Below are 13644 nucleotides of genomic sequence, written 5' to 3'. Positions count from 1 at the left end.
GCATTCCATGAAACTTCTTCGTCACTGATTAAACCAATAAATGGGCTTTCTCATGAGCCGCATCCAAACCTCCTGCGAATCCATCAGCAATTAGTAATGCTTCTAGACGCTCTTCCTCAACCTTGTCCCAAGTCCACCCTCCGACCTCATCTGCTTCTGGTGTGATGTATGCAATGGTGCCTTCAGGTTGATCCTCAGACGGAAGAACTCCTGCCGCCCTGAAAAAGTTCTGTGGAGGCACAGTGAGACGACCGGCTTTGACAACGCATTTCGAGATTGCTGTCGCATAGACAACAGGTGAACCCTGGATAGCTCTTCTGTCACCTGCCTCCTCCCACGGCTGGTAAATAGGCAACTCGGCCCCCTTCCGCTTTTCCACAAAATGGGTCACAACGTAAAGCCACTTCTTATCCCAGGTGAGTATTCGGCTTTGCATGTCGAAAGTAGCACCTGGCTTGATTTCCTTCTTGAAGGTGCAGGAGGTGCCTGCGAGCAGAATTTGGACGCCTTTCTTGTACTCCTTGTACAGTCCACCGTCAATTGCCTGAGCTCTCAGAGCGGCGAGCAGGTCCGTCCTAGCCACATCCAGGTCGGAGAAATAGGTGCTATTGGACTTGTGCAAGTTGTAGTCGGTCTCAAGCAGAGCAACGCGAGAAGGTGTAACCACCGGTTGGAAAATAGCTCCGGGTTGGTGCTCGAAGAGGCCATTCTTCGGCCACCAGATGTGGCTGAAAACGCGAAGCTAGCTTTCAACATTAGGGCTGGCCTCTTCACATCATGGGCAAATTCTTTCTCTACTCACATGCCAACAAACGGGAACCTCTTCAGGTTCAGGTAGAGCAGTGCAGCTGTAACGACTCCCCATGCTGCCTGGGCTTTGTTTGGGGCGACAGATTGTAAGAGCTGCTCGAGGATGCGACGAAGGCCTGGCTTAGTAGCCCCCAGCATATCTGTCATTGTTCCACGTAGCGTCGATTGTATCATGTTGATTACGTCTGTAGATTGCCGTGTAGTAGAGAGTCGAACTAGTGAAGGCTGGACTCCAGGTTAAGCCAGATGGCCTCGGAGTTGGTCTTGAGCTTCAACGTGGCCACACGAGTCAGTTGCTTAGCAGTTTCGTTGCAGCGAGTCAGTCATCTTGGCTTGATGCTCTCGGACACTGCCAAAGGTAACAATACAACGGGTCCTCACATATCAATTCACAGCGCCTATCTCAAGTGCGTCTGTACGATGAATGCAATGTGTGAGTTTCACCGTAGCATTTGCAACTGTTGCTTCGATGGGCTTGAGATCTTGGGTATTAATGAATCGATGCACTTACGCGTTTCCCGTGCCCTTGCGTGTATGGTGCACTGTCTTTGTCTCTGGAAGGATGAGCTTGTCGGTACCTCGAAGTTTGGGCCGGTGTTCGCCTTAAGGTAGTACGGAGTACGGAGTGTGTATCGGAGCTGCTCGAAGTATGTGGGGGCGACCGGTGCCGGAATTCCTGTTCGGGTCCGATCGCGAGGTGAAGACTGGACATTTCGGCCGAGGTTTTAGGAACCCCATCCAACGCGTTGATTTGCCTCAAGTCAAATAAACCAACCACTCAAACCATCGAAGTTTCTACGCTCTGATAACTATTGATTAAAACATAATTGAATTGTTTTCCTTCTACAGACAGGGTAAGTGGTAACGTGTGGTGTCCATGTGGTAGTTTGCGGTGATGCAAAGGAATTCTCCCGGCCGTTTTCAAAATCGAAGCACGAGCAGATACCGAGTTGGGACACAGGAGCAGTTCGCAACCCCGTCTTTGGTATCCTAGACTTGGCTGTTCCCCGTCACGAAGATTCGCTGTCATGAAGGTTCGAAGAGTGTTTGGAGCCTCAATATTCGACCCTGGGCAATGGTTCTTATTCGAGGAGCAACGAGCAAGGCGAGTCTAAGTTTCCCGCATGTTCAGTCAGCGGCACTTATTTGCCGGTTCTGAGGCTGCATATCCGGTGATGGTTTGGCTGCGATCGGAGAGTGGTAGAGAATCGAGTGTGGAAAGATTTGCTTGTGCATTCGTCCAATTTCAGGGCAAGTAGCGAGCACAGACTCCATGTGTACTGGTTGAGCAGATCGATTTGTCGGAGGTCCATAGATGAACGAGCGTTCGTCCATGTACATGTAAGTAAACAATGCACTAATAATCCGAGGAGAGACAATGTGCTGCAGATCGAGCTGTGCGTGCTCTGCATAACCCTCGGGAATTTACGAAAAATGGCACATCAGACACACCAACGATCTGCGCTGCCAGAGCTAGCCTAGCACACACACACCGCGCCTAAAAACCTACTAGTACATCAAGGCAGGCGAAGTCTGGACTTGGCCAGTTGTCTAGCACACGGACTGATAGAATACCTAGCCAGGATGACAGCAGACTACACGCGTCAATGAACTTGAGCGTGTTGGTTCCACGAGCCTTTTGTCAAAGCACAAGGTAAAGGGCTCATCGCCATGGCCCATCGGTTGTCCGTCTACACCTCGCCCAGTCTTCTCCACGTTACTTCCGGTCCGCTGAGCTGACGCTCCACGCGGCCAACGGACGCCCCTGACAAGTGCCGTCATTTTTAGCGGCACAACGCATCGGCCGAGGATCCAAGTGCCAATCATCAACACAGGCTCATTTCGGTAGAATTCGGTGTGGTTGCCAACGGAAGAGCCGCAGCGCTTCGGCAGAGGCGATCTTCCCACCCTCCATGACGCAAAATTGGCCAGGCACAGGCCCAGCAAGTTCTCCCGTCTTGGCCTTGAGCCGACTTGCCGATTGTTCGTGGGGAACTTAAGAGCCCCATCCCATCCACATTGCCCATTCGGTCCAGCCAGTCGCCTAGTTCGAGACAAGACATTTGCTCTTGACGTCAACAGAACAGGGAAGTTAGCGGGAAAGGAGGCCTACCACTTTTTCCGGCCCCTCAATGATCTCACTTATGGCTGGACGCAGCTAGAAGCTACCCAAACTGGACCAAAACGTCAAAACAGCGGAAGCTATATGAGCTCTGTGCAGCTGCCCAGAATGTTGGGATGATTCTAGGTTTTGCTCCACTCTGATTTTCATCCCCTAAAGTGCGGAATCTATCTCATAACAATCGTTTGCGCGACACGATGGCTCGCCAACAGAGTCTGAGCTCCAAACTCATCCAATTGCTGCCCTTTGTTGCCTACTCTTCAGCATCAGCATTGTACTCCACCTACAGCTTTAACCCATTGACGCATCTTGGTGGCATTGCACCGTATTTCGAATCACAAGACCCTCAATCATCGCCCGACGCGCCACAGGGATGCAAAGCGGATCGCGCAGCCTATCTCGTGCGCCATGCAGCCATCTACGCAAACGACTTTGACTTCGAAGAGTACATCGAGCCCTTCCTCGAAAAGCTAGGCAACAAGACGAGCATCGAATGGAGCAAGATTCCCTACCTGAACTTCTTGGCGGGCTGGGAGGCACCGATATCTGAGGCCGAAGCCGAGATCTTGACTCGGGTCGGGAGACTTGAAGCGACTCAGCTCGGCGTCGACCTCGAGTTTAGATACCCCAAGCTCAGACTCCCAAAGAGGGTATGGACCTCTTCCGCAGAGAGGACAGAAAAGTCTGCGCAGTCCCTCGTGCGCGGGCTCGAGACTGATGATAACACCATGAACGTCGTCAGCATCTACGAGTCGGAGGAGTCCGGCGCAGACAGCTTGACGCCGTACAAGGCCTGCCCTGCCTACTCCTCCTCCGCAGGTAGCAAACAGTCCGCCGTCTACCAGGAAAAGTTCACGAAACCCATTATCGCCCGCTTCAATGACCTGGCTCCCGAGTTCAACTTTACTACCAATGACGTCTTTGGCATGCAGCAGCTCTGCGGATACGAGACTGTCATCCGCGGCAAGTCTCCTTTCTGCAACCTTGAACTCTTCACTCCCGACGATTGGCTCGCATGGGAGTACACGGAAGACGTACGCTACCATTACAACGTCGGTTACGGAGCCGAGGCCTCTGGATATGTCGGCTTGCCCTGGCTGAACGCGACCGCGAACCTGCTCATGGGTGACTCGAGCGAGGAGGATATCTACGTTAGCTTCACTCACCGTGAGCTGCCTCCCATGGTCATCGTCGCGATGGGTCTGTTCAACAACTCCGAGTTCGGTGGCAGCGAGGCCTCCATCAACGATACCATGCCACTTGACCGCATCAACTACCGCCGTGCATGGAAAGCCTCTAGCATCCTGCCATTCCTTGGTAACATTGCCATTGAGCGTCTGAACTGCACTGGGGCCTACGGGTACGACAACGGCGATTACTACCGTGTTCTGGTGAACAGCGCACCTCAACCACTTCCCGACTGCGCCGATGGCCCCGGCACTTCTTGTTCAAGGAAGGGATTCGACACGTACTTGCAAGACAGAGTTGCCCAGTTCTCTGGCTTCTCTGAAAAGTGCGGTGTCGAGTACAAAAACAGCACCGATGTCCTGTCGATTTACACCGATGCCAGTGTTGGCAACGGAACCGTTGTGGACAAGCGTTATACGCCATTCGCGTAATCACATGTTCCACTACCTGTAATCCTAGTATTAAATAATTAATGTCTCAAATTTGGTTCAAAGTTCTGTCTGTGAAAGTCCAACGTATTTTCTTCCCTTATGTTTCCATAAGCCAGTGGAAAGTAAGGTGTCAAGTCTGGTTTCTAACGCCGGATACCATGCGGGTAACCCACGACCGCAACCAATGCCATACCCTCCGCGCTGTTACTGCCCAGGACAGAATGTAAAGAACAGTCCGGTCGGTGAATCTGGAAGTGTCGATTATCTAAAGGTGCTCGAATGTTACCAACTGCAAACTCCCTCTATCTTCCGGGTTCTTCCCATTGTCGCAAGACGCTTACCATTGGATTCTTGCCTCCGCTCCTCTTCACCCACTCAAAGGCTCGAGGAATGATAGTCTCTTCATACGCCTCGCAAGCTTTGGATATGTCATCTTCGTTCAATCCTTCCGCCGTTCGTGCCGTCTCTGCCAAGCGAACTAGTAACGGCAAGGCATCGGCTGTATCTCGCATGGCTTGGTTGCCGCCCATTCCCCTGTTCATGTTACCTAGCTGAGTTGACAGTTTGTCTGAACTTGTCGACTTACTTACCTCGAAGGGAACATGGAATGCATGGAATCTCCTATGAGCCAGATATGAGGGTTTCCAAGCCGTTTATCACTTGCTGAGGCAAATGATTTACGCCAGTTCATCGACGGACGAGAAGACACTCTTGGAACTCCAGAGTACATCTCCTGACCCCGGAAGACCCCGATGATATCTCGACTGTGGAGCATATCATGTCAGTCATAAAAGCCCAGTCCGAAGCTTGCGAAGGCTTCGTGAAATCCTTACTGTTTTGGAGACCAATCTTCAAACAGCTGGTCAACAACATCCCACTTTTCTGCTTGATTCAAAGCCTCAAAGCTACATGTAGCTGCCATACGGTCGACGAAGAATCCAACACCGAGCATGCATGACGCGAGTTCTTCTTCATTTTCTGCGTCCGAGTTTTGAGGGCGAGCTGTCATACCACCGGGCAAATAGACTGAGAAGACAGCAATCAATTTTGGTCTCAGTTTAGAAGCCTCTAGTCATTATGAAGCATTACCTTGGAAATAGAGTGTCTTGCCATCGTGCAAGGTGACGATGGGTGAACTGAGATCTGGTGACAGTCGGCGGCAGACTGACAAACGAAGATCACATCTAGTCAAGAACGACCTGAAAAAAGTCAACTCTTCGATATTGTTCAGTCCCAAGAGACTGTTGATCTAGGAAGAGTGAGCAACTATTACCAATTTGACGAATGTAGGAGCTTTGGGTAAGTTACACGTGAGTTATTGCCATCAGCAGCAATCAAAATGTCGCAAATATCAGTGGTGCCGTCATCGAAGATCAACTCAACAACATCGCGCCCGGCTTTGTGACGGATCTTGTAGTCCACGAATTTCTTTTGATAATGGATCTTGCCCATTCTATCGAGCGGCTCGCGAAGAGCATCCTGTAAGATAACGCGGCTGATAGGCGAGGACTCCGTGTAATTCGGATCTCTCCCTGGTTCAAGAATTTTCCGAAAGTGCTTGTCGTACAAAATTGGTGCCTGTGATGATGCCGACCGGCCAAAGTTCTTGAAGATCGAGTTCATAAGGTCCTGATCGAGACATGCCCGCATTCCTATGAACGTAGCTTCGCCCAAACGGATCTGATAACCTTCTCTTTTCGACTTCTTCACCTGTCGTTCATAAACCTCGAAGTTGACATTGTGTCGGGCTAGCCCGTTCGCCAGAAGGCTGCCAGCGAGACCCCCGCCAACAACGATCACTTTGAAAGGAGGCTGTGCGGCGAAGTTGCTCATTGTTGCGATTGTGAAATTCCGAAATGCAATTGTTAGGAGTGGGACGAAGTAAGCATGAACAACTACCGTATCCTACTTCACATCAACCAAGAAGGTTGTCACAGATAAGCATCCGAGTATATAGCCGGATAGTCTACTCTTCAAGCATTTGAATACCGAAGAAGTCCAATGACGATCTCTTAACCATAGTGCCTGATTCCAGCGACTCGGCAGTCCAGATTCCCGAGACCACCGCTTCGGTCAAGAGTGTTCGCCGAGTACCGACGCCGATTGCCTGACATCCTAAGGTTTTCAAGGATAAAGATCATCTGAAGTTCGACTTTGCAACCTTCCCCGCTACTCTCGACTGGCAGATCCTGAGGTCTCATCATCGGATGATTGTATAGCTCGCATGATTGGCCGTAGCGATAGCTAAAAGGCGAGATAGGCCGGGAATTGATTGCCTAGAGGCGGCATTGACAGCCGAGTTTCAGAACAAATGGCACTTTGTACGGAATGACTTGGCTGCGAGATCAGTGGCCAAACAACAACTGGCGACACAATGATGGCAGGATGGATTCCACTCCCGACTACTGAACAGGGTTCATAAAGGAACCTTGTGCAGTTAAAGTAGGTACCTTACCTTGAGATCTCAACAATATTCACTGACCGCTACACAAAATGCATTCCCAAGTTGTCAATCCATGAGTCCTCCGCTGAATCAGCACCCTGATACACTTTCGTAGCTCGTAAAATGAAGGAGGTATCTAACTTCTAGTCACTGCAGGTAAGATCTGGGCAATAAAATATAAACCGTCATGCATGGCTTATACCAATACTTGAGTGGTGCGGTCTTCCTAGTCTCTTCATTTGAGAGAATTTCTGGCTCACGTGTTTCGGGGCAACTGGAGAACAAGTCATCATCCTCTATCATGTCTACACGGACCAACGGAGCCGTAGAAACTTGGGCTTTGGCGGTTTTGTTTTCCTCTGACGGGCCGTATATTATAGCCACAGCCTAGGTCCGGGTACGAAACCCGAATTTCCCATGTTGGAAGACTTATCTACTTTCTACGATTGATGGAATCTCGATTCCAGGTTCAATTCGCCTATTCTTAGTGTTGCGCGGCCCTGTTGGCTCAACGACCGCTCAATTCTGGAGAATCCTCATCGGACTCACGACCAGCGTGCTCCAAGAAATGGAACCAGTAGGATCTAGACTTTTCTTTTGTATTGAAGTACGTAACAGGAGTGGATCGTTATCAGAAATTGAGAAATCTGTTCCTTGACATTACTATCTCGGCGATCTTGCTCTTAGTTTCGCTGATGATACTCAAATACATTGACCACCGGCGTCGGCCGCAGCCCGCTGTAACCCCCATGCCATAAGATTCTTTACTAATACATCTACATCCATGGAGAAGCTCGGCTTGATAGTGGATATTCCACCATTCACCTGCATGCAGATTCTTGTTGTGCCGGCGTTTATCCCCTTCTTGGCGACAGCTGAGAAGGGAGGCACTGCAGCACGCAACTTCGACCCCTACGCGGGATTCCCGCAATGGAGCCCGACGTTGAATTGCGCCATCACCACTAACGTATTGTTACGTACCATTTTTCTATTTTCCAGCTAAAAGCGAAATGATGTTGGTTCGAGGTGCCGACCATCGGCATACAGTCTACCGTACCCAATTACCGACTGCAATCTGGGCAGCGACTACATTGAAGATTAACTGAATATGATTCAGTAAGCGAGTATCCGCAGCTGAGGATTAGACTGTTAAAGAGCTAAATTTGATAACACTTCCGTGCTATGGTGACACGGGAACATATGTCAAATTGAGCTGAAAGCTATATCCGAATGAACTGAACGCTAAAGCTTTTGGTAGTTCGTCGCACTCAATTTTTCCTTGTTCTCAATGTTGACATTCTTATTTCTACAAGTCGACTGGTTGGGAATATTCGCCATGCTGGTGACAGTTGTTGTCATTGCTAGACCCTGTTTATTCCATGGTCCCCCACCTCGGAGCATGGTTGTGTCATCCGCCCCTTGGATGTTGAAATCGGGACCGGCCCGTTAGCGAACGCCTACCGGGCAGGTTACAACTTGAGCTTGTCGGCATCTAAAGCGGATGAATACCGCGCAGAGTCTAAACCTCTTCGGATAGAACCTCTTAGGATACTAAAAGTGAGAATGCAACGGAGAAAAATGAAAGCCATTGGTTTAAATAGGTAGGTGGAAGCCAACACGATTTCTTTGGAGAGCACACCATGCAGCACCCTTGATCGAGACCTGTCCGTCTGACACCGCCGGCTCAATTTCACCGGAAGATTACTTTCTCGAGGCACTATACTCAGCCCTACCCGTTTCTTCGTGTCTTGGTACTCGTTTCAATGGCTTGGCGACGTCCGTTTGGCGAACGCGCTAGCGCGCAAGGGATGGCTGTTATAGGTCAACGAGAGCAGATCTCGAATGGCAGCACCCAGTACATAGGCGAGAAAGGAGGCAACGATGCGCCGCCTACCTATCAAGATGCCTCTGGAGCGCCTGTCGAGAATAATTCGCCCCTGGGATACGATGTTGGCCCCGTTACGATCACACTACTGAACATCACGATGATGATTGGCGCGGGTATCTATTCTACTCGTAAGTTCAAATAATTCAATGTCTCACGAATTCGATACTAAATCTCAATAGCCGCTTCTATCTTGAATGGTACTGGCTCCGTCGGTGTCAGCTTCATTTATTGGACCCTTGGCTACCTGGTACGTTTATACGATCGATGTCACAGAGACTAGCATGGCACTGAGGGAAGAAAGACTGACCATGTTCACCTCTAGCTGTGCCTTGCATCCGGAGCGGTATATCTCGAATTCACGGCGTACTTCCCCAGTCGATCAGGATCTGAGGTTGTCTTCCTTGAACAAGCCTATCCCCGCCCCATGTGGTTGTTTCCAACTACATTTGCTGTCCAGAGCGTCATTCTCTCTTTCGGAAGTGCCAACGCTACCGTCATGGCAAACTATCTTATTGCCATCTCAGGATATGAGGGCACCAACTGGCAAATCAAGGGCACCGCCCTGGCCTGCTACAGTCTGGCCACATTGAGTATTGATTCCCACACGCGACCTTATCCAATACGAGTTCGTCACTGACCACTTACAGCTCTGGTTTTCAACACAAAGTATGCATACTGGTTCTCCAACGGTGTTGGTATCGTGAAGATCTGCACCTTGCTTTTTGTCATCATCACCGGTTTCGTCGTACTCGGTGGTGGCACCCGAGTTGAGAATCCGACCGCCAATTTCCAGGATGCCTGGTCCGGGAGCAAGACAGCTAGCGCGTATGGCATGACAACAGCTCTTTACCGCATTATTTTCTCCTACGGCGGCTATAACAATGCTTTCAATGTCGCTAACGAAGTTAAGGTATGTTCCACTACTCAAGAGTCAGGCCAGACCAGACTAACGCTGATCTTCTTCAGAACCCTGTGAGATCACTCAAGATCTACGCAACGGCGGCCTTGACAACGGTGTATATCCTGTACATGTTTGCCAATGTTGCGTTCTTTGCCGCTGGTAAGTTAGCACCAGTCTTGGAACACTTTCACGTCAGGTCTGACTATGAGATACTGCAGTACCTAGGGAACTACTGGAGAAATCCGGCCTTACTGTGGCCAGCTTGTTCTTTACACAAGTCTTCGGCAATAGTGGCGCTGTCCGTGGACTCAACTTCTTGATCGCCCTAGCTTCCTTTGGAAACATGATTGCAGTCATAATCGGTTTGTCTCGACGCATCAGAGAGTGTGGTCGACAGGGTGTCTTGCCATACACGAGGTTCTGGGTTTCTACCAAGCCCTTCGGTACCCCTCTTGGACCTTATCTTGTCATTTGGTCTCTCACGGCTCTGATGATTCTGGCGGTCCCTGCCGGAGATGCATTTACCTTTGGTAGGTTTGACGGCTTACCTCATTGAGCGCTTGACATATATGACTGACGCTCAAAAGTGAATGATCTCGGAGTTTTCCCTTCAGCCGCCTTCAACTTGGCCATGGCTGTAGGTATCTATGTTGTCCGCTGGCGCCGTAGAAATGCCAACCTCCCGGAGCCTGAGTTCAGAGCTTGGCATGTGGTCATCATCTTCAATATCTGCATTCAACTCTACCTTCTCATCATGCCCTGGTACCCCCCGGCAGGTGGGCAATATGCCGGCGATGTCAGCTTCTGGTACGCGACGTACGCAGTCACTGGTGTCGGAATGTGAGTGGAAACCTTCCCCCAAGATCTCTTTCATCAGAGATCGCTGACCCTGGAATTCAAAGTCTCCTTGTCTGCGCGGCCTACTACTGGCTCTGGGCTTCCCTCCTTCCCAAGTGGAGAGGTTACAAGCTTAGGCAAGAGCTTGTCAGCTTTGATGACGGGGCTCAAAGCAATCAACTCCGGAAGATTCCCAACGCTGAGGTCTCGGAATGGGACAGCACTCACGATGCGAGTGGTCGCTTTATTGGACCATCTGCCGATGAGGCTCATGTGCATGAAAAGGGGATACGAGTCTCTTCCGAGGGAAGTCACTCTGATACCGGCAAACAAGTCCCAACCGCAGTGAGAGAAAGTCACGATGTCTGAATAGGCACGAGGATTGTACAAGAACAACTAGTACGCGGATGTACACAAGCTACCTAGTTTGGTAGGTGAAGCTATAACGCTTGGCTTTTCCCCGATGGCAATTATCAACGTTGGAAAGCGATTCATTCAATCATTACATGAAAGTATCACGATCTACTGAAGGCTACATCAGCGCAGATTTAAAAGGGGCTAGCAACAATTAGCAATTGACTCGATTATTTTGTATCAGCGAAACTGAAAAATCCCTAATGGAGGCCGGTAATTGCCACACCTTTGTGTATTCGCGACTCCCACCCTTTCTAACTTCGGGCTCCTTCAATTCCCTGCGCATCCGGGCATGTGTGTCCGATATGAACATTCCTCATGCGTCTTGGCGTCAGCTCAAGAGCAGCACACGCGAATCGCAATCTACCCATGTTTTTCCCCTGCTATCAACTATCGACTAGGTAAAATGACAAGGGATCACAATCGACGCGTTAGGCTGCTATGTCATCATGATCCTGTGTGCCGCTAGGCCAATCACACAAGCGGCGATCGCTACTGTATGCGCCCGGCCTCGGCCAGTGTGGCTGAATGACATCATGCAGCTCCCTCCCTTTATCAGAAGCTCGAGACGACGTTCCAGCTTTCTCTTGAGAGCCAATTTGCTTAGGAATTCTGCAGACACCAACTTGGAAACAACATACGAAATTTATTCTCCAGATTTACAAATCTCAGCAACCAATACCAACATCTTATATCTTCACAATGTTGAGCAACGCGATCCGAGGACGGGCCCTGCCCTTCATGGTGGCTGCCTCACGGCCAATGCCTCTTACCGCACGTACAACAGCCGCTTCCGGCGCCAGGTTTCTCAGCGACAAGCCTGGCCTCGAATCCACAGACATCAGGGACATTGCAGACGCCAAGAAGACAAACCCACCCCAGCCAAAGATTTCCAACGCCAGCGTTAATGGAGAGAAGCTTACAGAAGAGCAACAACGAGAGGTGGATGAGCACAACCGGGACTTTGAGAAGAAGCATGACACAGCACCAAGTGCCGAGGATGACAAAGTTGACAAGAATTTCTGGTCAAACAGAGATGGCGGCAAATGAAGGAGCTAGGCCGAGTCTGTGGAAGAGCCATCTTCTTGCTGGAAGAATGCCTTCCCCGGATTAATTACAGCAGTCGTTTCCTCTGTTGAATACTCTCAACGTGTACAAGTCATATAGTTTAGGCACATGGGTCGATGTGGGTCATTCCTTAAATGCAATTGCCAATGGGGAAAGCCACGACGTGCATGCAAGTATAGATATTTTCTTTCGTGCATATATACTCAAAGTACGGCACGAAAGATACCTAATTATGGCCTTGATCCTCCACCTCCACCAAGTAACTGGGAAATAATGACTGGGTACTCATAGGAGGGGGCCTATGTGCCAATGCCTCAGAGTCTCAGCTATCAGGCACCATCACTTGACCTATTGTTCAAGTGCCCCCGGGGGACCTTTTCCTCTCTCTTCCTATCAAACCAATTCTTTCATGCATACAAATTTGGGATTAATGAGCAACATCGCAGTGTGATGTTGGACTTTGGATGTCGCATTCTGACCGAGTGCTTTACTGCCGAGGTATTCCTCTCAGACATGGCCCCGGGTATCATAGGTCAAATAAAAGCATATCCGGGACTTCATATTCAAGTATAAACGCGAAGCAGGCATCTGTGCTGTACGATATTATGATATCCCGAGTCGGCCTAAAGTTAAACTCGGAGCATTTCGGCAGTTTGTTTCTGTAGACTAATTAATACTTCAGGTACTAGTAGACGGGCAAGCCCGCGTGCCAAGACTCAAGACGTATCCTAGAGACAGCCAAGTGTTTGATATTAAAGGGAATGAGCAACTGACGAGAACATAGCGGGGGTTTAATCATCTGTCTTCCGTGATCATAACAACATAATTTGCAAAGTTCCTGTGGTACGATTCTTCTCTCAACTGCGCATTGCGGCATCTAGAAAGGAGTAAAAAAGAACCTCATTCTAAAAAGGGACCGGCGAGTTGTTGAAGCATTTTGGAGTTCCCTCTGCGTTGATTCCTTTCTGGACTTGTATGCTCACATCGACACATCGACTCTTGTTCCACAGATGCGTACCCTAGTGCACTTCAATTGAAGTAGATGTTAGCGGCATGCAAGTTAATGCTTGCCCGGAGGGTTTTCAGATTGATCTATCGTCATAGAGACCGGTCACAGACATGATGCCATAGCATCCAGTTTACGTGATGAAACGGATGCCAATGCTCACTCTATTAAGCTTGAATGAAGTAAGGTTGCAAAATAAACAAATGGTCCGATGTTGATCAAACCGCATCACGCCGAGAAAAATTGCCGGCCTTGGCGTACGGGCTGTCAAGTGCCAACTGAAGTTGTTCAGTTTGATAGTTCAGCTTCGCAAGCTTATTTATAGTCACGGAGCCGATTAGAGTTCAAACAACGCCAAGAGGTAGCCCGAAGAGCCCAAGCCAGCAAGATTAACATCACGACTTCGAAGGTTTGAGCGGCGATCACGGGAGTTCCCCTCTCCTTAGAGTCTTGGCGGCCCTCAGCAGTGGCCACGTCCATTGAGCCCCACGTCTCAATGAGCGTCGTGGTTAAGTGGTTACGACAGCACTGCTAAG

At 49.7% G+C, this 13644-nt stretch overlaps 5 protein-coding genes across 5 annotated transcripts; 3 read left to right on the top strand and 2 right to left on the bottom strand.

The window, feature by feature from the left end:
* Positions 1-28: 28 nt before the first annotated feature.
* On the bottom strand, positions 29-984 carry BDP55DRAFT_631655 (capsule polysaccharide biosynthesis protein; the record flags this gene model as incomplete). Its single annotated transcript, XM_060572310.1, has 2 exons — positions 29-728; positions 803-984. 2 exons carry the CDS (start codon positions 982-984, stop codon positions 29-31), a joined length of 882 nt encoding a protein of 293 aa, XP_060429959.1.
* A 1873-nt stretch (positions 985-2857) lies between these two features.
* On the top strand, positions 2858-4613 carry BDP55DRAFT_662794 (histidine acid phosphatase). Its single transcript, XM_060574831.1, has one exon. It carries the CDS (start codon positions 3130-3132, stop codon positions 4549-4551), a length of 1422 nt encoding a protein of 473 aa, XP_060429958.1. The 5' UTR covers positions 2858-3129; the 3' UTR covers positions 4552-4613.
* Positions 4614-4646: 33 nt separating this feature from the next.
* On the bottom strand, positions 4647-6498 carry BDP55DRAFT_662793 (uncharacterized protein). Its single transcript, XM_060574830.1, has 6 exons — positions 5860-6498; positions 5641-5800; positions 5385-5577; positions 5142-5315; positions 4893-5085; positions 4647-4816 (listed from the first exon to the last, which is right to left on the bottom strand). Exons 1-6 carry the CDS (start codon positions 6382-6384, stop codon positions 4682-4684), a joined length of 1380 nt encoding a protein of 459 aa, XP_060429957.1. The 5' UTR covers positions 6385-6498; the 3' UTR covers positions 4647-4681.
* A 2259-nt stretch (positions 6499-8757) lies between these two features.
* BDP55DRAFT_742701 (high-affinity methionine permease) lies at positions 8758-10989 on the top strand (the record flags this gene model as incomplete). Its single annotated transcript, XM_060580470.1, has 8 exons — positions 8758-9010; positions 9062-9129; positions 9205-9472; positions 9530-9792; positions 9849-9942; positions 10002-10313; positions 10371-10623; positions 10686-10989. The coding sequence occupies 8 exons, from the start codon at positions 8758-8760 to the stop codon at positions 10987-10989; spliced, it is 1815 nt and encodes a 604-aa protein (XP_060429956.1).
* Positions 10990-11736: 747 nt separating this feature from the next.
* BDP55DRAFT_728310 (uncharacterized protein) lies at positions 11737-12084 on the top strand (the record flags this gene model as incomplete). The annotated part of the gene is made up of 1 exon (XM_060579423.1): positions 11737-12084. One exon carries the CDS (start codon positions 11737-11739, stop codon positions 12082-12084), a length of 348 nt encoding a protein of 115 aa, XP_060429955.1.
* Between the last annotated feature and the right edge of the window lie 1560 nt (positions 12085-13644).

Source organism: Colletotrichum godetiae (assembly GCF_030913485.1).
Source record: "Colletotrichum godetiae strain CBS 193.32 chromosome Unknown BDP55scaffold_19, whole genome shotgun sequence".
NCBI lineage: Eukaryota > Fungi > Ascomycota > Sordariomycetes > Glomerellales > Glomerellaceae > Colletotrichum > Colletotrichum godetiae.
Note: the sequence above shows the minus strand (reverse complement) of the source record. Positions and strands in the feature narration are given on the sequence as shown.